This window comes from Tiliqua scincoides, chromosome 3 (assembly GCF_035046505.1).
Source record: "Tiliqua scincoides isolate rTilSci1 chromosome 3, rTilSci1.hap2, whole genome shotgun sequence".
Taxonomy (NCBI): Eukaryota; Metazoa; Chordata; class Lepidosauria; order Squamata; family Scincidae; genus Tiliqua; species Tiliqua scincoides.
In genome coordinates, this window is record NC_089823.1 from 42,359,997 (window position 1) to 42,386,414 (window position 26,418).

Here is a 26,418-nt window from a genome sequence, read left to right on the forward strand (position 1 = left end):
GTAGCCATAGGTTGACCTTTATTTCACCCCTGCCTGATATCCTAAATCAGGCCATGTTATTATATCAGTTTCACAGGTAAGGTTCTCTACATGTGCAACTGTATTGGAATTGCGGAAGATCTGGCGAGGAGATAGCATGTGGTGTCATCAGTGGCCCCATCAGGGCTAAGGCCTGGGCTTTCAGCAGAGGGTGTGCTGCACAGCTGCAACTACTAGAGGCAATGAGGTCTCTAGTGATATAAGGAGCACCTGATGCAGGAAAGGTTTGTGGGTTGTAGTGGAGAGAGTGTGTAGAGGAGGGAAAGGAGACTTGCTTGCTGACTAACTAAATGGATGGACTTTGTGCCTAACTGACCTACTGGACTGCTAACTCATGGACTGACTAGTAGCTCTGCCTTTTGGACCAACCTTCTGGCTAATTGACTTACTGGCTATTAGCTCACAGACTGACCCATGATTCTGCTAATGAATCAATGGACTGGCTAACAATGTACTGGACTTTCAGACTGATTATCTGGCTCACTGACTAATGGACTACTCAAACAAACTGCTGAGTGATGGAGAGCTGAGGTGGTGCTATTGCACCTCAAAGGACTGCTGCTCAGAGAGCTGGGACCCTGTAGACTTACAGGCAAGCTGCCTACTGGTCTCCTTCCTGCTGGTGCTGGGTCACAAGTAGTTCTTGCAGTCTGCTAGATCTAGCTGTGGTTAAGCTGGGGGAACAAATTACCTTTAAAGTGGGCATAGGATCTCTAGGCAAAGCTCAGAACAGTGAGCTTGGCAGAACAGCAACCACATATTATAAGTCTTTGGATGGAGTCAGCTGTGCACGCTTCTGGTTCCTGCAGAGACACTTCTGGTTCCTGACTCAAACAGATGCTTCTGCATGGAAGATATGAACTATGTATTGGACAAGCTAAGATATTTTCAGAGTGAGAACCAACATTTTTTCAGTTTTTCATTGACTGCAATGTTGAGTGTGTTTTGATAACAAACCTATTAGTTAATTATGGCTGGTGTTCTGATCTGATGAGAATTCTAACTGACCCTATCTTGCCCCATGCTACTTTTTTGGACTTACTAGCTAAACAGAATGTTCTGGACCTTTGGAGGAGCTTGTTAATTGAGTACCCCAGTTAGATCTCTTTCCCTACTATACTATGAGACCTGCTGCTCTATTAATTCAGTGGTTGTGGCAGCTGTTGAACTTTCAGAGCAGATCTAAGCCCAGTGGTAAAAGTGGAACAAGGCACCCATGTGATCCCCAGAAAATCCATACCCATTAAAGGTCCCAAGTGCTCACAGACTGTCAGTATGCCTAATAAACCAGATACAGCAATATATGAAAAGGATGTATGTGTGTCATGAGTTGGAATACACAAAAGAAAGCAATCACATTGGCTCAGTAGGTTATATAAATAGAATGCCATTTTATTCTATTGCTATACATATTTGATAGTAGGAATTGTATTTTGGCTGCTGTTACCAATAGGTCTGCATTGGAAATGAGATTGGACCCGTTTAATCTTTTTGTAAATTATAAAATGTTTTGTTTGGGCTGAAATTTGTCGTCATGACCATCTGTGACACTCTTGAAACAACACTAAGATGCTGTATGACAAAGTTCATATAGTACTTGGTATGCTTCGCATGTATAGACCAGTAAAGTCTTATTCATAGGATCAGTGTGTAATATTTTTTTCAAACTTAAATGAAATATCTGGATTCAATTTATTCAGTGCAATTTTTATAACCACAACGCAATAATATATCAAAATCAAGACATCAAATTGAGTGCAGAGTGATGTTTTCTGGTTTCATTCTCCAAGGTAAGTACAATACAAAATATGAACTGTATATATGCTGACAAGTAGACTATTCAACTACAAAACTTGAAATGTTATAACTGATACTGACTATTTTGATGGAATATTAATCTTGGTATGGTCCCTTTATAGCAGAAAGGAGGCAATTTATTTGTTCTCAAAACACAGCATCATAAAGGAGAATCTTCACAGTTCAGTTTCTGGCTTTATCCATTTAGGATGAAACAACCTGGTTTTATGATATTAATTGACTGGGTTCAAAACCATGCATTTCCTCCACAACCAATGGGCATGAATGCGATCTAATGCCATTCTTTTTGGAGACAGCTTCATCTAGATCTAGCTGCTTATCATTTATTGTCACCTCCATGCAGCCATTATAAAAAGCTGTGATTGGTGTTGCACCAATTGGAATATCTGCAAAAAACACATAAATGCAATAAATACTAATTTTTGAAATGTTTGTTCATTGTTATTTAAAGAATCTATGCCCTGCTAATTAGAAAAATTATTTCATGTTTAATATTTTATGTGTTATAGAAAGACAGACACACACACTCAACAGTACAACATTATTAAAATAGTATAGTTATCTATTAAGGGTTAGGGTTACAACCAAAGTCAGCTCACATTTTAGAGAAAGATTTGAAAAATCTCAGATCTTGAGTTGGGGAAAATAAAAAGGTGGCTCTCAAATATGTGGAGTGCCTCCTCCATAACACCTTCCACCTGTGAGTGAAAAGATCTCAGAGCTGAGTTAACTAAATACTGGGCAGGAAAGAGTGAAGGCCATATAATTTTCTGAGCTATCATAGTATTTGAACTGCAATACCTTTCATCTGATTCTATCCAGTATTTGTACAGATATTGATGGTATCCTAACCTTACTCACAGAGACTTTCTGTGGCTGCAAGTTCCTTGCTTCCAAAGGAGAGTTGTTCTAATATAAAAGCATCCTTCCCGTGAACGGAAGGAGCTTGTCAACACATAATGCTTCCATCCACATGAACTATTAGGTAAAACTCCTGATATAATGATATAATATAATGAGGGAACCTGCTATAATGAGGTTCCCAAACTGAGGTGTTGCAATGATCTAGCCAGGAAAGCCCTGTCTCAGCCCCCTTAAGGGGTGGGAGAAAGGTGAAGGCAGCAACAAGATTGCACCACTGCCAGGGGTAAAAAAAAAATTTTTTTTTACTTATCTGAGGCAGTTCTGACCTCCTGAGGGGTCTGGGGAGCTTGTGGACCCCTCTGCTGAGCTCTCATGCCTCCAAACAACTAAAAATAGTGTAAAAAAAAAAAGCCACTTCCAGTTTACCAGAGAGTCTGGGAACTGCTGCATTATATATTTACATTATTGTTTCATTCAAAAGGAAAAAGATAATATTAGCAATTCAGGATTGCAGGTATCTTTTTATATGTTTTCAGGTTGCACTGTTCTCAAGGAATTTCATCAAATTATAACAATTAACAGAAGCTTGGACGCTTGAACACACTTAATGTCTGTCATACATGTCCCATTTAGAATTTAGAAACAGATTGTGGAAAAGCACCAGTGACTTGAAGTGCCATTGTAGTTCCTCAGACTTTCCAGAAGAGGACACTTGAGTTATATTGTAAAATCTCTTACAATTTGATAGGGGAAAAAGAATAGAGTAAGGCGAAGGAGGGGAAATAGAGGTCTTAGGGTCAAATCTAAAAATAGACTTTTGGAGAGAAATTCTTTTTCTCTTAGTGTGGAGCTAATGGATTATTGCTGCTACGTATCAATTCCAGATTTCACTCAAAACAGCACAAAATTACTTTGAAAGAAAAAATCAACACATTTTTTAAAAAGTAAGGATTACATTAATCAATTAAACTGAAGGAAACAAGATTTACCAGGAATTCCACCTAAGTAGGTATCAATTGATCCATTCATTGCTTGGTGAAGGGCAAAAATCTGGTGTTCTGAGGAGGTCACTTCTGATTGTGAATCAACTGTTAGTTCAAGCAAATGCCTGGTTACTCGGAGTTCCAGTAGCACTTTTTGGGGAGTACACAAACTGGGTGACTCCACATGGGCAACAACGACATTTTCAATAGATACAACGATTTCCTAGGGGTCAAAGAATAAAAATACTGAAAATAAGTTCTAAGATCTATTACATTTAGAGCACAATCCTACGTGTGTCTATTCAGAAGTAAGTTGTGTTCAGTGGGGCTTACTCTTAGGAAAGTGTGGATAGGGTTAGGGCACAATCCTATCTACCTTTCCAGCACTGAGGTAAGGATAATGCAACTCTGAGGTAAGGAACAAACATTGCCTTACCTTGAGGACGGCTCTGTGACTACCCCCCCATGGCAGGTTGCAGCACATGCCCTGCTGGCACAGTTATGCCAGCGCTGGAATGTTGGTTAGGTTTGTGCCCTTAGATATACATATTATTTTCACTCTGGTTCATGAGGAACTGTTATCAAAGGGCTTCTAGCTAGGTCTCTTAAAAGCCACTAGAAACATGAGGCAGTGAAGACCTCTCACAGGACTCTAACATGTCAATACACTGAAGAGAAATCAGTGGCTTTAAACAAAGCTTAACAAAACAAAACATGTCAACAAAGCTCTGCACACAGAAAGCAAACATGTATGAGAGAAGTTTTCTTCAGGAAGATTTGACATGGAAGTATGGCATCAAGCTAGGTTGCGCATTGGCCAAAGGACCAGGCTTATCAGAGACACCACCTGTTTGGACAACCCCTGAACCCCCAATACTAATGGGAGTGCCCCATGCACCATCGAGTTGCACATAGGGGGACACCAGCGAGGGGAACCCAATGCAGGTCTTCCAGCAATCTAATGCTGGCACTGTACATTTTCAAATAAGCAATTCTCAGATTCTGTACAGTTGAATAAAAAAACTATTACCAGAAGTTGGTCCTTTGAATCAGTGTTGTCAGTGGAAACAACTGAATAATTAATTGCCTTTCAAAATCAAACTACTCATTCAGATGTCTAAGCACCTTTGCAGGATAGTTAAGGGCTACAGCCCTTTGGGGGGGGGGGGATTGAATATCAGTGAAACCAGGTTTTCATACTGGGTTTCTAATTTGCATGGCAAAGGTGATGACTAATGTGAAATTCCTGCTTTTCACAACAAATTACCCATCAGTCATCCTAGGGAGAAGGTGCTGCATATCTGGTCAGTTTCCTTGACCATGAGTTCATGCTGTTAGGAGCAAAACACTACCTTTGTGTTCGATGAGCTGGAGTCTACTAAAGATAGAGCAAGAGGCACTGTTTCACCAGAAACCAAGGCAAACATTACACCGGTGCCTGTGGATGGACGAATGGCCAAGGTCACGTTTACTAACCAATCTTCTGTACTGGTGAAACTGTTATCTGTTTTGTTTTAAACAAATTTAAAAAAGAAAATAATCAATTAGTAATCCACAAAAGAATCACTTCCTAATATCCTTCAGTTGCAATTTTACTTTGGCAAAATCAGTGCAAGTTTAATAACTTTTCCTAAAGTGAAGTCCTAAAGTCCACTTCCTAAAGTGAAGTGAAGTGAACTTTTCCTAAAGTGATAATGGTGGCTGGAACCAAATGGCTTAAGTATGATTTTATCTTTCCTCAGATTTTTGTACCACTACACTTTTGTACATCATTAGCAGTTCCTTTTGAAATATTATGCACCTCACAGCAAACCATAGAAGAACTTCCTGGTAAAGTCAACGTGTGCCAATTGCCCTAAAATAGTTTGACTTGATTATTGGCCAGGCTGTGTGCTTTTAATGATTATAGAAACCAGATGACAGTGGATCACATACAAAATATCACAAGTAGTTTCAAATCAATAACATTGATGGAGTCATGTCATAACAGTAGCTTATGCCCTAATTACATAGTCCTAAAAACTGAGGATCAGAAAAGTCTTTCCCAAACTTTATGGTAGTTTGATATGAATTTGGGGTGCCGATTCAAAAAATGGCAGCTGTTTTGCCCTATCATGTCTAGTTTTGGAGATATAGTATAGCCTCATTAGTGAATGGTTTAAGCAGCTTCCTCATGAGGCAGGGTGTAGGCTTCCTTATGAGGAAGCTGCTTGAACCATTCACTAAAGAGGCTATGCCATGTCTCCAAAACTAGACGTGATAGGGCAAAACGGATGCCATTTTTGGAATCAGAACCCCAAATATACCCAGGAATTGGTGTAACGTTTAAGGAAGCAAAATGTGTGTTGGCCTGTGTTATCTGAAGGAATGTTTCCTCTTGTATGTCTGGTAATAGTCCTTGATATCTCAGAAAAAACCACCTCTGTGATATGTTAGAATATTAACAATGCAGTCCTTTAGATCAGCATTTCTCAATCTGTGGGTCGGGATCCACTAGGTGGGTTGTGAGCCAATTTCAGGTGTGTCCCCATTCATTTATATGTGTACTTTATTTTTAATACATTAGATTTGATGCTACCATGGTATGTGACTGCATTTGGGGAAATATTACAGATTTGGCTAGTATATATATGTTTTTAACAATGACAGTCAATGGGGTCAGCATTCCAACGCTAGCAGCCGGGAGGCAAGGAAGGGATAATTCGAGCAGGAGCAGGGAGACAGGACTAGGCTCTCTTTTCCTGTCTGATAGGAAGGAAGGAATAGATGATCATTGGAGAAAGGATCAGCATTCTTATATTTCTATTGGCTGAGGGAGGGCAGGAGGAGGGGCAACCCTCATTGAATGAATGACTAAAGTGGGACTGCTTTGGAGTAGAGTTGCAAGGATCGGGTCATCTTGGTAAGGCTCCTAGCTGCTGTTTGTGACCTTCATCTCCTGACGCTTCTGTCCCATCTCTCTTGCCATCCCTCCCACTGGTCCTGCCCTCTTTACAGATGGGCAGGGACAGCAGGGGAGTGTTCAAAGAGAGCTCTGACACACACACACACACACACACACACACACACACTCTTCCCAGCAGGAGCCTCATTTTCTCCACTTTTTAAAGGAGGTCTTTTTAAAGGGGGGGGGACGGAACTTGAGTCCATTAGAGACACTAAAGGGTGACTTGGAGACTCAGAAAGTGCCCCCATGAGGACTCTTTTTTGAATCGAGTTCTGGGGGGCGGTGACTCGGCGACTGGACCCGAGTCAAGCCACGCCGGGTTTTCCCAACACTGATTTTTAGTATATGCTAATTAATACCTTATTATTAATAAAATGTCATATAAATCTGCTAAAACAACGGACAAATATGCATAATAAGAATCAACCAGGAATGTTTTTGGTGATTCACAGATCAACAAAATGATCTGTGTTTGGTGTTACAGATGAGAAAAGGATTGTCTGCTTCATGACAACCATTTGACTAACATCCCAATGCAATTATAAGAAGCATTCCAGCTTTTTTCAAGTCATATACTGAAGCATGGCTGAGAGCTGAAAAAGACCCCAAGCTTATGTAGGTGATACTATGACTAGAGTAACTAGAGTAACTCTAGTAACTACCTAGAGAATTGTGGTACTACGTCATGGTATTTCATAAGGATAGAATGTTAAGTATTGCAGTATCCCAGTTAATAGTAGGGAAGACTGCATGAAGTAAATGATAAATGTCCATTCTCTTTTTTCTGTTTTTCAGTTTAGTAACTAGCCCAGCACAAATGTATAGTCAGGGGAAGTGGGAAATACTTACTGTAGTTAATATGAAACTTTGCCTGTCCAGTACCAGGGTAGTAAGATCCCTTTTCAATTTGTAGTAAGCAGTGTTTGCTTTGTTTCTGTTGAATAATTTCTTTTACCCCAGAATTTCCCTGATTCAACAAGTTCCAGGCACGTATGCATCCATCCAGACGGGGGTTAATCTGCCAGAGAAATTATACAACTGTCTGCAAATTTCTGATTTGCTCCAGAAATACTGTTAGCCAATACAGAGCAAGCTACTTACTGTGACACCTTTTTTTCTAAATACCAAGTATCACCACATAAGTTTCAACTTAAGGCAATGGTTCCAGCTGTGTGCTGTGGCACTCCAGGGAGCCGTGGAAGCCAGCCAAGGGAGCAGCACACTCCTAGCAAAAAACCTGCCACCAGTGGCGGACCTCCCCTTGAGGCACCCCGGGCAAAGGTCACCCAGTTAAAGTAAAGGCGCTTGTGAAGGGTGAGCAGTCCTGCACGAGCACCTAGGATCCTACGGAGCTTGTCTCTGCGGATCCACCTCTCCCCTGCCCCTGATACTCCTCCCCTACGCCCCCGTCCATGCCTCCCCCTCCCTGGAATGCCTCTCCCACGCCCCCGCCTCCTGTTCCGCAGTCCGGGGGACCGCAGAGCTGCAGAACCCGGGCGACCGCTGGTGCTGGGCTAGCTCTGGCAGGAGCCCAGTGGTAAGCCCTGCAAATATGCCTTATGGCATGTTTGCAACTGAGGTCTGTGGCGCGGAGCCATGCTGCGGACCTCAGGATTGGGCTCTCAGTTGCCATATTACAAGGTATGGTCACAGTTCTCTAGAAATCAAATGACATAAGCTTTTCTGTTAATAAGTCAAACATTATGCCATGTGCATGATAGCCAATGAAAAGAATGATTATAAGGAAGGGTTATAATCAAGCTTTCTTGCTATTCTGGAAATTGCACACAGTCACCCTGATTTGGCATTCAGTGGGGCTACACAAGCAGCTCTGCTTGAGGGGAAATTGTTTCTATTTCCATCACTGCTGAGGAAAGAAATTAAATTTTAGAGCTAAATATTAAATAAACCTAATTATTATAAGTTTATGCTTGTCTCTGGACACCACTTATTTAACAAAAAAAAATTATATAAAGAAGTGTTGCTACTTCTTTCTCTGAAGCAGGAATATAAAAGTTTAGATCATACAAGTACAGAATGCTTTTATTTCTAACAGAAAAACTGTCAGCAACTGTGTAGGGGTGTTTAGATTTTGTTTTTCCCTTGCCACTCTTATTACAGAGAGCCACTTTTGCCAACTAGATGGTAAACTGTAGAGGAGCAGTGGAGTGTGTGTTCTGAATTCTAATCTTCAGGCAAGCTTATGAGGCAATCCATATGCATTCTTAGTAAGGGAATGAGGGAATGAAGTTCTGTACTAACCAGACTTTATCTCAGTCTGGTGACAGCAGGAGGAGGAGGTGTTTTTGTTGTTGGTAATAGTAACAGACTTTCCCACAAACCTCAGGAACATCCATGTGACCCTCATTTGGGAATCACTGGCATATAGGATGGTCTGGAGGACCAAAGTTACATGTATGATAGAGTTTCACTACTGCAGCTGTACCGAACACTTAAGGGATCAGCAGAAGGCCTTGGTGACTGTGGATGGCTCCTGTGATCCAGAACTCACATAAAGTAGTAAATTGTGTGTTGGCAACCTTCAGTCTCGAAAGACTATGGTATCGCGCTCTGAAAGGTGGGTCTGGCACAGCGTCTAGTGTGGCTGAAAAGGCCAATTCAGGAGTGACAATCCCTTCCACTCTGAGAGCAAGTGCAGTCTGTCCCTGGTCTGTCTCCCTGGCTATGGGCCTTCCTTCTTTGCCTCTTTGCCTCAGACTGTTGGCCAAGTGTCTCTTCAAACTGGGCAAGGCCATGCTGCACAGCCTGCCTCCAAGCGGGCCGCTCAGAGGCCAAGGTTTCCTACTTGTTGAGGTCCACTCCTAAGGCCTTCAGATCCCTCTTGCAGATGTCCTTGTATTGCAGCTATGGTCTACCTGTAGGGCGCTTTCCTTGCACGAGTTCTCCATAGAGGAAAGTAGTAAATTAAACTCACATAAAGTATTAAAGTTCCTTACAATTTGCACTTGCAATTCGGGATGGATTAAAGGTATTACTTTTTTTTTTTTAGTATGCTAGAACAAAGTAACAACTGACTGAATGTTGTCTTGCAATGAGTTAGGGAATATAGAGGTTGCTCCCTTTGATAATAGCCCTTTTCACAGCAAAGCACCTGTTTAGGAGAAGTAGTTATTTTCCATTTAACAGCCATCCTCATTCTGTCTTTACCACTGTTTCCCCTGGGGCTGCGTGAAACTAAATCTCTTTTTCCCAGCTGGTCAACTGCAAGCCCAAGAGCAGCACAGGAAAATTCAGCAGTATTTAGCGACTTTTCCATTCAAGGCCTAAAGAAACTAGATGCCTTTTGAGCTATTAATAAGTGTCAGCTTTCTATCTTGTATCTGGTATCCTCTGGCAGCAGGAAGGTAAAAGTTATAGATTGAGCCTCACAAAGATTGTATTGGTCCTATCTCCAAGGAATAAAACTAATAACTAAACTTGACAATGTACTAGAAGGGAGAATCTCTCGTTGGCCCTGCAAATGAAACAGTGCAAAGCCTTATGATAACACATTTCAGGACTTCAGTGGCCAGCGATATCTTAAAAAAGAAAAAACCATCACATGCATTTACTCTTTCTAATTACTATGCCTTATATGCCACAGTCAACACTGAAAAATTACCGGTTTAATCAGAGTGTTGTCCATTTTACGAGGTAGTCCAGCAATATACACCTTGGTCTCTAGGAAGCCACTGGATGGCTTAAAAAGATTTCGTGGGCTATTTATATTCATTACAGCCTCTTTTGCTATTTTCACGCTGATGCTATGGTCTAGTTCTTCCACAGAGATCTAAATGTAAAAGGAAACGGATGTAAGTTTTGAAGGCAAATCACCTCAGTATAGCAAGGGGAGATCCACATGCAGAAAGCAGGATTTCAATTTGCAGAAAGCATTTGACACAAAGTAAAAAGGGGGCTGCAAATGTTTATGACACAGTCAGTGCTGTGAGCATGATAATCAGGGCCAGCCTAGTGAGGGGTCGGATGGCTTGAGTGGTAGATGGGTACAGTTAACACCCTATGCCCACCTGTTAGTTCTACTGCCACATCACCTTACCTCCACATCTTCAGTCTGCTTCGAGGGACTATCTTTCAACACTAATATCTGCAGATTTCTTTCACATGAAACAAAATCCTTGCAACAACTGTACTTGCAAAAGACATGCTCTCCTAGAAAAAAGAATGTGGCAAAAAGCTTTGTGTTTCACTCATATCTATTTCTCCACTTTTTGGATCTTTCTAACCCCTGGTCTAGAGATGTCTGTGATGTCCCAGCATCCTAAAAATGGATGAAACCTCTTCCGGAAGTAAATGCTACCTTTTCTAATCAGTATTACAGAAAGTCCACATGGCACACTAGGCAAGTACTATATGGATTTGCCATCTTTATGTCTAGACTTCCCCAGAGAAAAAGGATGTTCTTCCTACTGGAATCCATATGTGCCTATTGATTAGGCAGCTACACGCACCTGGCAAGGTAAGGGCTGACAAGCTTCAGGCAAAACTCACTCTTCTAGATGATATCAGCAAACTAAAGTTTTCTTTTTTTCTTTCTCAAGGGCATTGCCAAAAATGTTCTTGGTTGTTGCTTGTAGATCATTTGATGCATCATATTCATGCATCATTGAAAGAGTTCACCTGGTCTTCGAAGGAGTGCAGGAATAGACCTTCTCCCTTTTCCTTCCAGGCAATGTAAGCAGATAAGGAATTGGTAATATCCTTTATTTTATTTGTGTCTCTTTGAAGCTCATTACTCTTTTTTGTCAGTTTTGGTTAGTTCTGTTTTAATTTGGATAGACCTTTGGCCTTTTGACATTTTGCAACTCCCTTTCTATTCTTTACATTTGCTTTGCTTATTCATTCTTTTTAATAAAGTCCTTTTTATTGTTCCTGATTACCTGTACGGTCTCATTAGAAAACAGGTTGTCTTAGTTCCTCAGTCCACTTAGCCCTTGCAATTGCATTGGTATTTGGGTATGGGATCCCCAGATTTTGGGAAACTCTTTATTGGGTAGGGAGGAAGGTTTCTGAGGGCTTCTCTAAGTCTGATTTTTTTCTCTGCCCTGGTGGTGGCAGTGGTCAACTGCCAAAATTCCCCATATACCCCCCAGATGAACCTGTTGGTGAGAGAATGAGTGGAAAGGATATCACTAACCGCAAAGCATAGAGCCTGGATTTTCTCTCTGCCTGCACTGCCCACACATGTTCTATTTCACCTCAAGGCAATTCCTAGTAATTGTTTTAGACTCAGTAATAAACTACTCTTGTCTGAAAGAAGCATATGAATCCAGAGCCCAGTGTTCAGTTTGAGGTGTGTGTCTAAACCAGAGCGGTGAAACATGAGGCCCTGGGAATTTGGCCCTTTGGTTCAGTTTGCTATATGAAATAAGTTTAGACCCCTTGTCTAAACATTAAATTATTCAGAAGAAATGAAAGGATTTGGTGAAAACAGAGTCACAGACTGAAGTTATCACTGGACATTTATCAAGTTAAGAGTGCTCTTCCTTTCTGAACCATTTTCTATTACTAGTGAAAAAGAACAATAAGAAAGGCTTACCATGTGCCACAAACCATCATTGACAGCTTTGCCACCACTTGTTACTTTGCTTCCAAGTTCATTCTTGAACTGAATTTCAATCTTCCCATCACGTAAAGCAAGTAGAAACCATGCTGTACTATCAGGAGATTCAGCATACAATATAATGCCCTCATGGTCATAGGTCCGGAAATCAAATTCTGCTGAAAATCTGGGTTGAAAGAAAAAGGGCATAATTATGGCACTGAAGTATGATGAAGATATGGGAAATGTGCATTACAGAATTAAATACAATTAATAATAAGTAGCACTAAAGGAGATGAGAGACACAAGCGTCCCTAACCTACAAGTAACTACTTGTCCACCATATCCTCATTTCTAGACTCTGAAAGATAGGCATTTTTCATATATTCAAAGTGCTTTACTTTACTATAATCAGTCAATATACTTTAAAACCACCAAATTCAAATCAATTCAAAACCACCATAGTTCCCCATAAGTTCGCTTCCATTAATATTTAAGATGGAAGTATTCATGTGAAATATTCCACTGTTTCTTTCAGAAATCTAAAATGCAGCAGCATTGACTCCCCACTCCAGAAACACACTTTGACCTTTTGTGTCAAATATTTTTTTTTCTGCTGCCACCACTTTTAGCAAGCAGTGTCGACAGGTACAAGCCTTGTGCTAACCACTAGAAAAATAAAATAGTCACAAATAAAAATAGGACAGAATTGCAGGTATATTACGTACCTTGTAATTTCTGGCAGCCTAAATCTTAAATACAAAACAGGCATCCCTATAAATTGTTCTGCCAGATAAAGCAATTCATAATTCTTTTCCAGATTCAGAGTGAGACATTCCTGCACAGGCTAGAAAGAACAGCAAAAAAAGTGCCGCATTATAATTTGACCAAGGGAAGAAATCTGTTCTAATCTTACATATATACGAATGTATGGATTTAGGGCCCAATCCTAATCTTTGCATGCCGGCTCGCCACCGGCGCGCACTGTTGAAAACACATTTGTGGGCCCTAATGCCAGTGCTCCGCTGGTGCTAGCCCAGCACTGACCAGCACTGGGCTAGTGCAAGTGGAGCACCAGAGCTCTACTGCTTGGAGAGGTAGGTGAGGGTGTGGGGAAAGGCGGGGAGGAGGCGTTCTGGGGTGGGGGAGGCGGAGGGAGGGTGGATAGAAGGCTTGCCGGGAGAGGGAGCGGGAGGGAGGTGGGACCGGTGGTGCTTTTGGAGGCAAAAATGGGAAATTATCATGGATCACACTGCTGCTCAGCACACAAAAAAATACAATTAAATTTGTAATAATTTGAGAATATTTATTAGATATTTATTATTTTTAGAGAAGATTTCCGGGTTGCTGCTTTTGTTGCCAGCTGTGGCTGTAGGTGGTCCATTCTCTGCTGTCTCTGGTGGTCCATGGGGAAGCATAAACCAAGCAAGTGACCTCCCCATGGACTACCTGAGATGGCGAAAAATGGACTGCCCACAGCCGCAACTGACACTTCATTGACAGCTACAGACGTCTGTTCTCCACCCTCTCTGGTGGTCTGTGGGGGAGTGGTCACTCAATGAGATGCTTGAAGTGATCAAAGGTTATTTTTTTCTGAGATCTCATGGACCACTTCCCAGGGTCTTACAGAGCACATGTATTCCCTGGACCACAGTTGGGAACCATTGCAATAAAACATCCAGGCTGAATATTTAAAAAAAACAGTCATGCAAAAAAAAAAAAAGTTAAAAAATTATAATACACAAATATCTCACAGTGACATTAATTCCTTTTTACCACTAAAATAAAGCAATCAAAGCTGTAATGTTATGCACATGTAACTGGAGTAAATCCCACTGAACACAGTGGGACTTAATTCTGAGTAAACATACACAGGATTGAATTATTAAGCAAAGGTCATGCATTTTATCCAAATTTTATTGATTAATTCCATGCCACCAAAATCTTCAACAGTCATCAATCATTTACACCAGAAATGATTCCTAATCAAAGAGGCTTTTATCACAAATAAAAGTACCCTTAAAGTCAATTTTACAGCCCAATTCTGTCAGGGATTGGGTTGGTGGGCACAGAGCTTTATGACAACGGAACACTGTTGTAAAATGATTTCTGGTGGCACGCACAATGTGCCATTAGTAACCATTTTGAGTGCGCTGCCACACCTGGTGTCAGCAATATGGTGTGCAATCCGGAAGTCGCCTCTTAGTTGCGCCAATGCATGCCCCATGTGCATTGGCTGCATTGTGCCATTTCTCAAACTCAGTGTTGTGCTGGTGGCTTGTGTCACAAACTTTGAGAAATGCAGTGTGACACAGCATACGATGTGTGGTGTATGCCGGCAACCCAGGAACAACTTCCGTGTCATGTGCCATATTGCCCACCAGGTTCCTGGTTGTGGCAGGAATGTGACCCATTACAGAAGGTACGAACCACTTGCTTAATAAATTTAAAAAAGTAATTTGATAGTTTTATCTACTTTTTCCAGCCCACTGGAAAATATTTAATTCTCTACTTTTATCTACTTATATTTAATTTCTCTACTGAAAAAAATTAGGAAAAAGTGGTAATAAGGCTGCTTTACCTCACAAGTTCTCTTATCTGTAGAAAGCTTGAAACCTTTCTTGCCATCACAATAGCAGGTGTAGCTTCCAGGAGAATTAACGCACATTTGAGAACAAGCATTTTCAGTACATTCATCAATGTCTGTAGTGAAATGGAAAACACAGTGCTTGACACATGACTGAACTCTTCGGGGTCAAGACGGTATCAGGCATGGTGTTACAATGTTGTAAGAATAGAACAATGCAGTTCTTTAAGATGCACCACATGTAAGCCAATGGTTCTACAGTTCTCCCTTCCAAAAATAGGTGTGAACATCCTTGTACAGCTGGCCTGCACAACCTGTGATGCCTCAATGCCTGTGATGTTCTTATGTTCTTAAGCCAAATGCATCCACTTGCCATGTGTTGTGGCCTGCCAGATACATGATACACACACCATGAGGCCATTGACAAACATAGTAGATTTTTTTGGCCCTTGGTGGGACATTTTGCAGAGCTGGTGGGATTTGTTTGGCTAGGTGGGTCACAAGTAGTGCAGGCCTAAGCTATTGTTATTACATGTTCATGCCACTTCAGATGCAAATCTCCATGACTGCTGGATACAGATCTAACCTGCAATTGCATTTTTGAAGCACAATAATTTAGATGAACTTGTACCAAGCCTAAAAGGCTCTACTTATAAGATCCCAGCAAATCTACCATGTTTCCCAAAAAATAAGACACTGTTTTATATTTTTTTTGGCTCAAAAACACACACACTAGGTCTTATTTTCGGGGTAGGTGTTATTATTTTTTTTAATGTACAACAATCCACAGTCATTCATGTACAAAAATATACCTTACATAAATATCCATTCAGCACCCAGGAGGATGCCTGCTTGCCTGTCTACGCAGAAGTCAGTTCCTTTATAGTTAATGGGACTTACGCCCTTGAAGGTGTGGAGAGCCTCAGAGCCCGGGGTTGCCTCGCTTGCTGCTTCCTGCCTCAGCGCCTCCTCTGCTCAAGGCAGCACAGCAGGAGCTTTCTAGGTGGTGCGCGCGGGAGATGCCTGCCTGCCTGCCTACTCAGAAGTCAGTCCCTTTATAGTTAATGGGACTTACTCCTTGGAATGTGTGGAGAGGGTATCCCTTAAGCACCCAGGAGGATCCGTGCCTGCCTGTCTACTCAGAAGTCAGTTCCTTTATAGTTAATGGGACTTACTCCCTGGAACGGGTGGAGAGGGTGTTCCCTAAGAGGGTGTTCCCTGTCATGTTGTCCATCCGCCCCACCTGAGGACCCCTCCCCCCCAGCCCTGATCACAACTAGGTCTTATTTTCGGGGTAGGTCTTATTTTTGGGGAAACATGGTATGTGGACCAGATGACACCGTGAGAAGGATTAATAATGTGAGCAAACCTACTCCTCACTGAATGGAGATGAAAATCATAAGCCCGTTGTGTGAGAAAGCTCCGACCTTGGGCCATGGCGCTATAGCCGACTGTTTTTGCCATTTATTTAAAAAATAAATTTGCAGCATAAATAAAATTATATCATCCAGAATGTTCCCTATTATTTGGGCAACCACTGTGAATTTCATACATTTGCATCTATCTAGCAAAAATCTGTTCAGTTCAGTTGCATAGGTAGGGTGTGTGTTCGTGCACAGTATATGTGTATGCATGTGTGCCAAATTCCAAAGCCCAGAGGGTTTGGGAAGCAATCATTCAGAAAGAAATGTGGGCTGACCAGGGCAAAACACATTTTGTCCTGACTGAGCAAAGCTGAAGATGTTGTCTGCTTTGTTGGCTAAGCACAATAAATAATTTAGAAGCACAAGGCTATGTGAAAGACAGCATTAGTAACTCGCCTTCTATGAGAGTAAACAGAACTCTCGCTGCATGAGGAGAACCTACTGGGATGAACAGAAAAAACACAGACTCAGGAAACATTTGCAAAGCCTGTTCCTTAAATACCTTGCTTGCAATATAAAATTGCACTATTTCTTGTACACCAATACATATTTACCAGTGGTTCCCCAGACTTTTTAGCACCAGGACCCACTTTTTAAAATGATATTCTATTGGGACCCACCTAGCTTTACGAGACTTTAAAAAAAAAGGTTTTACTTTACCAGCTACTCAAGCTTTGTTTTTATCCTTTTCACTATGGTGGTGGTGGGGACTTCCTTCTCAAGTTTTTTGAGGCACAGGCATTTATTGAATTGGGACTATTCTGGCAGCCTTTCCTTCCACTTGGTCTGCACTTCAAAGTGGACTAAGGAACGTTTGCTAACTCACGAGTAAACATGCATGTGCTACTCCATTTCAGTTTCCATAGGGCTCAATACCTTTTCCCTGTCAGCTATCAGCTTGTCAGTTTTGGGACCTGCCAACAATCAGGTTGCAGCTGACTGGTGGGTCCTGACCCACAATTTGGGAACCACTGAATGAATGAGTGAATGAATGTCCATTCAGAAGTAAGTTCCAGTGTGTTCAATGGAGCTTACTCCCAGGGAAATGTGTATAGGATTGCAGCCAAAGAATCAGCCCAAGCAAGCACTACATTGAATTAGAACTATGGAAAATATGTTATTGAGAATATTTATACACTGCTTTTCAATAGAAACATAGAAAGCACAGGTGATACCCCCACAGCTTTAAGTACTCATTTGGGAACTCTCGTTAGACTGGGTGCTGACAGATGTGGGAAAGTCTTCTACACTTTGTTTATGTACGCTATGGAAAAAAACACTAGCTGGGGTATTCGCAAAAGTTGTGTTCACAGCAAAAGCAGCATCACTAACACAGCACAATCCTATGCATATCACCTCAGAAGTAAGCCTCACTAAGTTTAGTTGCACTTCCAGGTACGTATGTACTGTATGGGATCGCAGCCTCAGACTGATAAAAAGTAAGGAACAAACTTTGCCTGGCAGTCAGTGTGTTCTGATGCAGTAGCATAGCTAATGATCATGTAGCCTGGTGCCAAGCTCAAAATGATGCCCTGGAAGAGATGTCACAACCAGAAGTGACGTCACACCAGGGTTTTTATAAAAGTGAAAATCACAGGAAAATCCGCCTCCTCCCCTCAGCAGCTTGCCACTCGCTCTGCTGTCTCCCCCCAGTCAGTGGCATAGCTAAGGCATCTATCTGCTACCTAGGGTCAAAAAAGATTTTGTAGCGCCCCCCCCCAACAAAATCAAATTTAATTAATTATGTGCGCAATCCTAACCAACTTTCCAGCACTGGCCTAGCCACAATGCAGCCCCAAGGTAAGGTAAAAACATGCCCTTACCCTGAGGAAGCCCTCTTGACTGCCTCCCCACTACAGGATGCAGTGCATGGCATATTGGCACAACTGTGTCAGTGCTGGAAAATTGGTTAGGATTGCACCCTAAGTAAATAAATAAAAAGTGTGCCCCTTATTGGTTAGAGACACTGTGCTGGGGTGAAGAGATATGGTTATTCTCCTGCTAAATATCAGAGGACACCACTTGAAAAAGTGCCTCTTTACCCAGTTAGCAGGGGTAACTATATTATGATACATGGAAATGAAAGGTGATTCATAATAACACCTTACTCGTTTTATGCTGTATCATAATAACATCTCACTGGCTCTCAGAACAATCAGTTTCATTGGTCAGTTTTGAGTTACGGAAATCCTCTTTTTGTTCCATAAGGCAGTTGTGTTTTCATTTTCTGGTAAATTGGCCATAACTTTTGACAGAATACAGATATCCCAATGCAGTTTATTTCATTACATTCTTCATTAAATTACCTTTCCATTGACATATAACATAATTGTATTATTTGTAAATACCAAGGTTTCACAATTTAGCCACTAGTGTGAAGTTCAGCTTGTTGTCCCCCCTAAAGCTTGTTGTCCAGTGCAATTGCTGCCCCCTGCACTCCCTTAGCTATGCCACCGGTCTGATGGCTATTAACCCTGTGATCTGGATGTCATAAAGGCAAATCCAAAGCCTTACTTGGCTATGAAGTTCACTTTATAATCTTAGCTGACCCAACTAACCTACTGCAGAAAGTTATTGTGGATGAAATATGCAGCTTTTAGTTTTTTGAAGGAAGAGTGGAACACAAAATTTTCAAAAATGGTATTAGTAGCTCTCCTTGAACTCAGAGTAGAAATAGGCAATTGCCAACCATGCAGTAGTGACCTACAGAGAAATCCAAACTTACTTTTAAACTTGGCGCAAGTCCACTGCATCACCTTCCGGGTGTCAAAGCAATTTAACATCCCTCCCAGCCAGCCCAGCATTACTGGGCTGCTCAGATTTGCACCAATGACTTTGCTGGCACATATCCAAGTAGCCCATAGGGGTTGCTGGTGCATGACACAGCGTAAGGGGATAAATATCCCCTTCCTCTGAGTGCACTCCAGCTGGTCCCTACCTTGCTCTGGATACAGTGCAGGCCAGTCAGTCTGCCTGTTCCAGCACAAGTTAAGATTGTGCCCCCAAAAGACATACTGCATAGCCGCTCTAAATGCATGGAAATGTAGTCTGCTGTGGCAGGAAGATGTAAATGCGGGACCTACGACATTGTAAATAGATTGTATCCACATAAAGACAAGATATATATTATATCCTGAATATTTATTCTCTAAAATAATATTCTTGCTGGCTTCAAAAGCTGCTGGTTTTTTGTTTGTTTTTTTAAGAAAAGACAGAAGATTCTCCTTCAGCTGAATTCTGAACAGAAGCCAAAGTGATTATAGATTTAGGGCACAATCATAACCAACTTTCCAGCACTGACATAGCTGTGGCGTGCACTGCCTCTTGCAGTGGGAGGCAGTCAAGGGGGGGGCTTCCTTAAGGTAAGGGCATGTTTGTAAGGTAAGATACAGGAAGCTGGACTAGATGGGCCTATGGCCTGATCCAGTGGGGCTGTTCTTATGTTCTTATGTTCTTATGTTACCTTACCTTGGGCCTGCATTGCAGCTAGGTCAGTGCTGGAATATTGGTTAGGATTGCGCCCTTAGTGATTTAGGGATCGCTAAATAAAACCATGTAAGAGCTATGGGAAGATGATAAAGACACACACACATTCAAAGATCTACTTTTAAAAACAAAAATGAAAGTGTCTACCTTCACATTTCTTTGTAGTTGCGTTATAGGTGTAGCCTTCCGCACACTCACACTCATATTTCCCAGGGATATTCCGGCATTGTGCTGTCCCACAAATATTCTGATGCAATATGCATTCATTCCAATCTGTACATATAGAACAAGTATTAATTTCTCACTGAAAGGAACGGACAGCTTTTCATTTTTGTCGCATGTGCCTTCTACCAAATGCCCGAGAGATACATGCAATCTCAGGAGTCAGTGGAGTCTCCTGGGACCACTGGCTAGTCCCCAGTGAATATACCAAACTTGGTTGAATGAAAGATAAACCATAGATACAGAAGAAAGTAAAAAGAGTACAGATATGTCACTCAGGACCCAATCCAAACCTGTACGTGGGTCAACCCAAGTCCTTTGTGCCAATCCAGGAATGTCGCAAAAGTGCCATAAAGTCTGGGGGGGTATGGGGAGGGACGGTAGGAGGCGGGAGAGAGGTGTTTTGGGGCAGGGGTAGGGTGGGTGGTGGGCGTTCCCAGGGCACACTGGCCTGTCTATTTCCAGCGCAAGTTAGGATTGCGCTCTAATTTTGAAAAGCTGATAATACATGAACTCATCTTTTCAAGGTGTATTGGTCTCATTTTCCATGTTTACACAATGTGAAATATCTAATGCCATGTGGTTACCTCAGTGGTATGTTTACTAACCGAGTAGGTTTTGGGGGGAGGGGGTGGGTACTGGAAGTATATGCTCCCAATTTCCTTTTAATTAAGCTCTATCATCACAATCCAGAGCCCTGCATGGGGTAGATGGTTCAGCTGCAAGCTAGACAGATGGTGCTTTGTAAGCACATGGGTCACAGCAGGGACTAGTGAAGTTTACACACACACACACACACACACACACACACACACACACACACACACACACACACCTGTTTGAATGGGTTGCATCTGTTGAAATAAATATAGGCTACATTTGTTAACAAGGCTAACTAGGATTGACTAGCGACTGGCTTTGTTTAAATAGGAACTTCCCCTTCCTGCTAGCATCAACTGCTGGGAATAGGGTGTTTATATGTCTAAAAGCTCAATCCTATCCCCCACCACATTATAGCATGCAGTTGTGGCAAAGAAAGATGCATGCAGCATGCCATGGTGGGGAGGGGGCAACACATTTTTTACTTTCCTCTGTGTAAGCCCACTGCCTGCCTATGGGTCTTCTCAAACATATGCCAGTCATTTTGGTAGCATATGTCTAAGAAGAGAAAATGGGCAGGGGGTTGGAAAGAGAGATAAGATCCAGTATGCACAACTGCTGCTGGATCCACCCCTTCCTCTCCCCCCCCCCCCGGGTTCCTCCACCAACACACTCTGTCCCCCTTCCCACTGGCTTACCTGCCCAGAAGCAGGTTACTGGCAGCCGGTCCAGTAGCAAGTTGCTGATGCTATTGCCACTTTGAGGTAGCAGTTTCAGAATGGCCATGTGCTCTGCACATGCAGGACACTGTCCTCCTACCATAAGTTGGGGGACAGGACTGGGTCGTAATTCCATTGGAGATATGGGACAGTTGGAACTCTTCCCTATGACATTGTTACCAATACCTACAACTTGGCCTTTTAATTCTGTAGAAAAATATATTTGGAGGGCTATTTTTGGTAGTGTGCAGTGTTTGCATGCTATTGATGGCTTTCTTCTTACCTTCACAGTCCAGTTTATTTGGGAGCATGTAATAACCATCTTGACAGTGACAGCGGTAGCTTCCAGGTAAATTAATACAAGCTTGGTTGCAACCTCCATTTCTCTTTGCTGGCTCTTCACATTCATTTATATCTAGAAAAAGAAGTACAAAAATAAAACCTTAACAATGGGCAAGTTTTTTGTTAACTACCATATTTTTATTTAACGTGCAAAGTATGATTAAAAGCAATTCAGTTTGATCTTCTTCCATTGGGAGTGGGGAGACAATTACTGCCACTAGATGACGTACAGATCGTACCTTCTTCACATTTTGTTCCTTGCCATCCTAGTTTACAGACACATGTGAACTGGGCTTGCCCATCTCTGCATTCTTTGTAACCATCTTCATTACAGGGCAGAGGAATACACTGGTTTGATATTACTGTAGGGAAAAGAAAGCAAAAGGGAGAAACCAACACTTCCATCCCATCTTCAAACTTTAGGCAACTCAACGTGACTTTAAATCAATCAAATACACAATAAATAAATAAAACAAAGTAATTCCAAAAATAGAATACTACAAACAGAAGAGGCAGCCCAGTCACACCATACTTCACAACAGAAAAGCCCAGCATCACTCAGCCATTACCAACCACAGCAAAACATCACCCTGCTCCAAAAGCAGAATGAAAATGCTGGGTCTTCATATATTGTCTGAAAGAAGATAAGGAAAGGACCAACCAAGCCTCTGCAAGATCATTCCACAAAGTTGGTGCAACTACCAAAAAAGCTCTGCTTCTAGGGGATGCCTAGTGCGACTCAGAGGACATTCACTGTAAGGGCTTAGATGCCAAGGAGAGTGCATTAGAAGGCACATCTGAGTGAAACCGTGTACAGGTCCCAAACCATGTACAGCTTTAAAAGTCATAGCTAGTATGATGCCTGCAGAATTGGAGTGATGTAATCATTTGGGGCAGCCTTAATAATAATAATAATAATAATAATAATAATAATAATAATAATAATAATAATAATACTTTATTTTTATCCCGCCCTTCTCCCTAATGGGACCCAGGGCGGCTAACAACATATTAAAAAAAACAAACCAGATTTTAAAAACATTAATACAAGCAGATAAAAACATTTAAAAACAAACTACAGAGGCCATAAAAACAGTAGTCAGATTAAAAGAGTAAAAGAGCCTTGGCCAAGTTAAAAGCCTGACTGTCACATTTTGCACCGACTGAAGTTTTGGGATTTATGCCTTGCACACAGGGCTGGACTAAGGCCTCCTGATGCCTGTGATGGCATACCAAATGCTGCTCCTCTCTTGCCTGATGATGTGCCAACCTTTGCTCCTCCCACTTCCCTGGGTTCTTGCTCAGTGTTCCCCTGCCCTCCACATTTTCTCTTCCTCTCTGCCCCTCTCTTCCTTTATCAGATCAGGTAGTGGAAGGAGAATGTGGAGCAGTGGAGGCAGGTAGGTGGACAGAAATAGATGTCTTCCACCAATCTGCTGCTTGAAGCAACTGCTTTAGTTGATGGGTCAGCCCTGCTCACACATGTGAGCCATCTCTTGTAAATAAGTAAATTATGGGTAGTTAAAAAGAAAAGATTTATTTTTCTCTTTTCTCACTGCGAAAACATCTTTGTGACCACGGACCAGCATGGAAATGGACAGGAAGATGGAAATTGCAAGGAGACCATAGTGACCAAAGCAACTGTGAGGGGAATGCAAGAGTATTATCAGGCATTTTGGGAAACTGTTGCTGCCTAGCATGGTGGTCATCTTTTTTTTTTTTATTTTCCCAGGGTCCTTCAAATCAAGTTGCATACGCATCAAGTTTCATACACATATGCAATTCAAGGAATGAAGATCCTTGATAGCCATACAACACAGTGTTGCTGGCCTCAACAACAGCCATGTCAGAGATCAGAGGCTCAGCATCAACCAAGGACCTTTGTCCATAAGAGGATCTACCCCCTGACCCCCCCCCCCAGTACCAGTCAGCTACTGGGACAATCAACAGTGAGGAGATGGGATAACCTACCACTTGCTTATTGTCACTGGCTAGCTTGTGAGGACCCAGTGGAGAGATTTGTCCAGGACCCCTAGCAGCCTGCTGGCACTGGGCCTCAAGATTCACAGTTTCATGAACAGCTTGCTGCCGGGCAGGAGATGTGGATCCTCTGGGTATTTTGCTGCAGCAGCAAGCCCAATTCATGCCAGCAGAGCTTCTGAGGACTGAACTGTCAGGATATGAAGTTGCCATTACAACACTTTAATTTTTTTGTTCCCTTGTAATATCATCAGTGTTTCTCCAGTGGGTAATCTGTGACAACCACTTCATGACACAAATGCATATGAGGTATAAAATTAACATCAAGTAGAGCAGCATTCCTCACTAGAGACTATTCAGCAAGATGATATGCTCACACAGCCCTGCCACCCCCCTAGAGCTCATTCTAATGAGAGTAAGAAAAAGAGAGAGGATTGTGACTGCACGCATGCCAGCACAGCAGTCTGGGAACCATGTTCCATCTCTGGCTGTGTACAGCAGGATAATTATCAAGAATTCCTCTTTGCCCTCATCTGTTTTCAAGGACAAAAACAGGGACAGATGTTTAAGGATAAAGAATGTATCTTCCACTTGAGATCACTTTCCAAACACCAAGACAATTTTTTTTATAAGAACAATAAGAAGAGGCACTTAGAGACACTAAGAGGAAAGAGGCTGCTTAATGCAGACTGCTTCATACTAATTTTTTTTGACATACGGTCTGTATTTTTTTAAATTCATAAATATTAAAAATATACGAAAAAGACCCACAGTCTACAAAAGCAAAACAATAACTAAAATATACAAACTAGGTAACCTGGACTACTTCTTTAGTAAAGAGTCATGACTAGATCCCATTGAAATGAATGGGACTTATGTAGGTCGCAACTCATTAATTTCAGTGATGCTTTGTCATAACAAAGTTTCTTTACATACAGCCCAATTTGGAATGGGTCACACCCCAATGCTCTCAGCCAAAACCTCAAGCCTCTGAAAGGAGATTAGCTAACCTCAAGCCTCTGAAAGGCTTCAGCAGGATAGTATATCCAGCAGGAAAGCCCAATTTTGGACTATTCCCATCATTCAGAATCCTTGATGGGTTGGTTAAAGGAGTTTATTTGGGAAGGAGGCCCAATAGGAGATCTTGGGTCTCTGCTAAAAATTGTGACAAACAAAAAATGCACTCACTCATAACACACACACACACACACACACAGACTGAGAAGAAATGCAATGGACACTACGCACACAGTCAATGTGACTAGCATGAATCAATTCCTCTTTGACTCCTCTTTGGAAAGATAACAGGAAATTGGTGGGTCTTGGCAAGGCCAAGGCAACAACCAAGGTTACCCTTCCTTCCTCTGCAAGGCTATACAGCATTATATTGCAGGGACTGTGGTGGCAAGACAGCCAAGCCAGGCAACCTTTCCTGGGTAGAAGTGCATCAACAGATGCAATTCCTTACATGCATTTTCTCCAGTAGCCTTAACCAAATGGAGAAGTAGGACAAAGGAGACATGCTGCTTTCCTGGACGGAAAGGGGTACATTAAGAGGTGATTACAAAAGTTAGCTGACCAGCCTGTGCTGGTTCAACAGCTTTGCTTGCACTCAGGAAGAGAGAGAGAGAGAGAGAGTCTGGAAAAGAAAGGGGCGTTATCAGTCCTGGATGCCACCTGGCACAGTGGAGCTTAGATGGAGGCTGAAATGGGAGTGGTTTAACATGCATTACAGCAAGGCAACTTTCAAGGATGTTTTATTTAAGAGGTATCATCTTAGCCTATACTTTTCATCTAGCTCAGGGGTGTCCAAAGTTTTTGGCAGGAGGGCCACATCATCTCTCTGACACTGTTGGGGGCAGGGGGAAAAAAAGAATTCACATTTAAAATTTGAATAAATTTACATAGATTTACATAAATGAATATATTAAAGATGAACTTACATGAATGAATGAAGGTCTTGCAATAGCTCAAGGCCTATAAAAGGCCTTGCACAAAGCAAGGCTGGCCTTTCCTTTGCTGCCGCTACTGCATCACAGACATGAAATAACAAGCAGTGGAGGGAGCCCTCATTCCACAGCTCAAGCAAGAGGTCAAAAGTCGCCGTCATGCTGAAAGCCGTTGTGTTGGGCCAGTGTGGGCTCTAACAAATTTCCAGAAGTCTAGAGGCTTATTGGAGACTGGGGGCTCCCTGAGGGCCGCATTGAGAGGCCTTGAGGGCTGCAAGTGGCCCCAGGGCCGGGATTTGGGCACCCCTGATCTAGTGTACCAAGCCCGCAACAACTATGTTGTCTGTGTTGATCCACGCTATGATTCAAAACAAAGGCCTAATTTAATTTTTGCTAGGTGAGAATCTGTGCTACAGAAAGCGCGCACCTTCATTCATTGCAATCAGTGTTACTGTTTAGCCAATGTTAATTTTGCCTTTGTACAGGAAGGACAGTATATAATGACAAATGCATACCATTGACACAGGACCTCAGATCAGCTGGAGAGTCTGCAGTGACTGAAGGCACCCTGACAATTCCTGTCCGAAATGAGGCCAGACAGGCTGTGAAAACACAAACAAGTTGCATATTAACACAATGTTAATTTTGTTATTATTATGAATATTTATGACTTATTTTCAATTTTAAAAAAGTTCTCAATGTGGTTTGTGTAGAAAAGAAATAAGAAGATGATTCTGTATTCCCAAAGGGGCTCACCATTTCTTTTAGAGACACCACTGAACCTAAAAGAGTCCTATACAGCCATAATCATGCATTCTAAAGAACTTTAAGCCCAGCAACATTTTCAGCTAATTCAGCTGTGAATTTCTTCACTGTGAAGAAAAAAATTTTTTGTGGC

General features: G+C 41.9%; 1 protein-coding gene across 1 annotated transcript in view; it reads right to left on the reverse strand.

The window, feature by feature from the left end:
- Positions 1-1,410: 1,410 nt before the first annotated feature.
- PROS1 (protein S) overlaps positions 1,411-26,418 on the reverse strand; it is a 36,019-nt gene continuing 11,011 nt past the window's right edge. The window contains exons 4-15 of the mRNA XM_066620058.1: positions 26,036-26,122; positions 21,831-21,953; positions 21,533-21,664; positions 19,856-19,981; positions 14,793-14,914; positions 12,940-13,058; positions 12,209-12,398; positions 10,274-10,441; positions 7,501-7,669; positions 5,057-5,208; positions 3,711-3,927; positions 1,411-2,243 (exon numbers count right to left, since the gene is read on the reverse strand). Coding sequence (XP_066476155.1) covers positions 2,062-2,243; positions 3,711-3,927; positions 5,057-5,208; positions 7,501-7,669; positions 10,274-10,441; positions 12,209-12,398; positions 12,940-13,058; positions 14,793-14,914; positions 19,856-19,981; positions 21,533-21,664; positions 21,831-21,953; positions 26,036-26,122 — 1,787 coding nt within the window. The 3' untranslated portion in view covers positions 1,411-2,061. The remainder of the gene's footprint in view (positions 2,244-3,710; positions 3,928-5,056; positions 5,209-7,500; positions 7,670-10,273; positions 10,442-12,208; positions 12,399-12,939; positions 13,059-14,792; positions 14,915-19,855; positions 19,982-21,532; positions 21,665-21,830; positions 21,954-26,035; positions 26,123-26,418) is intronic.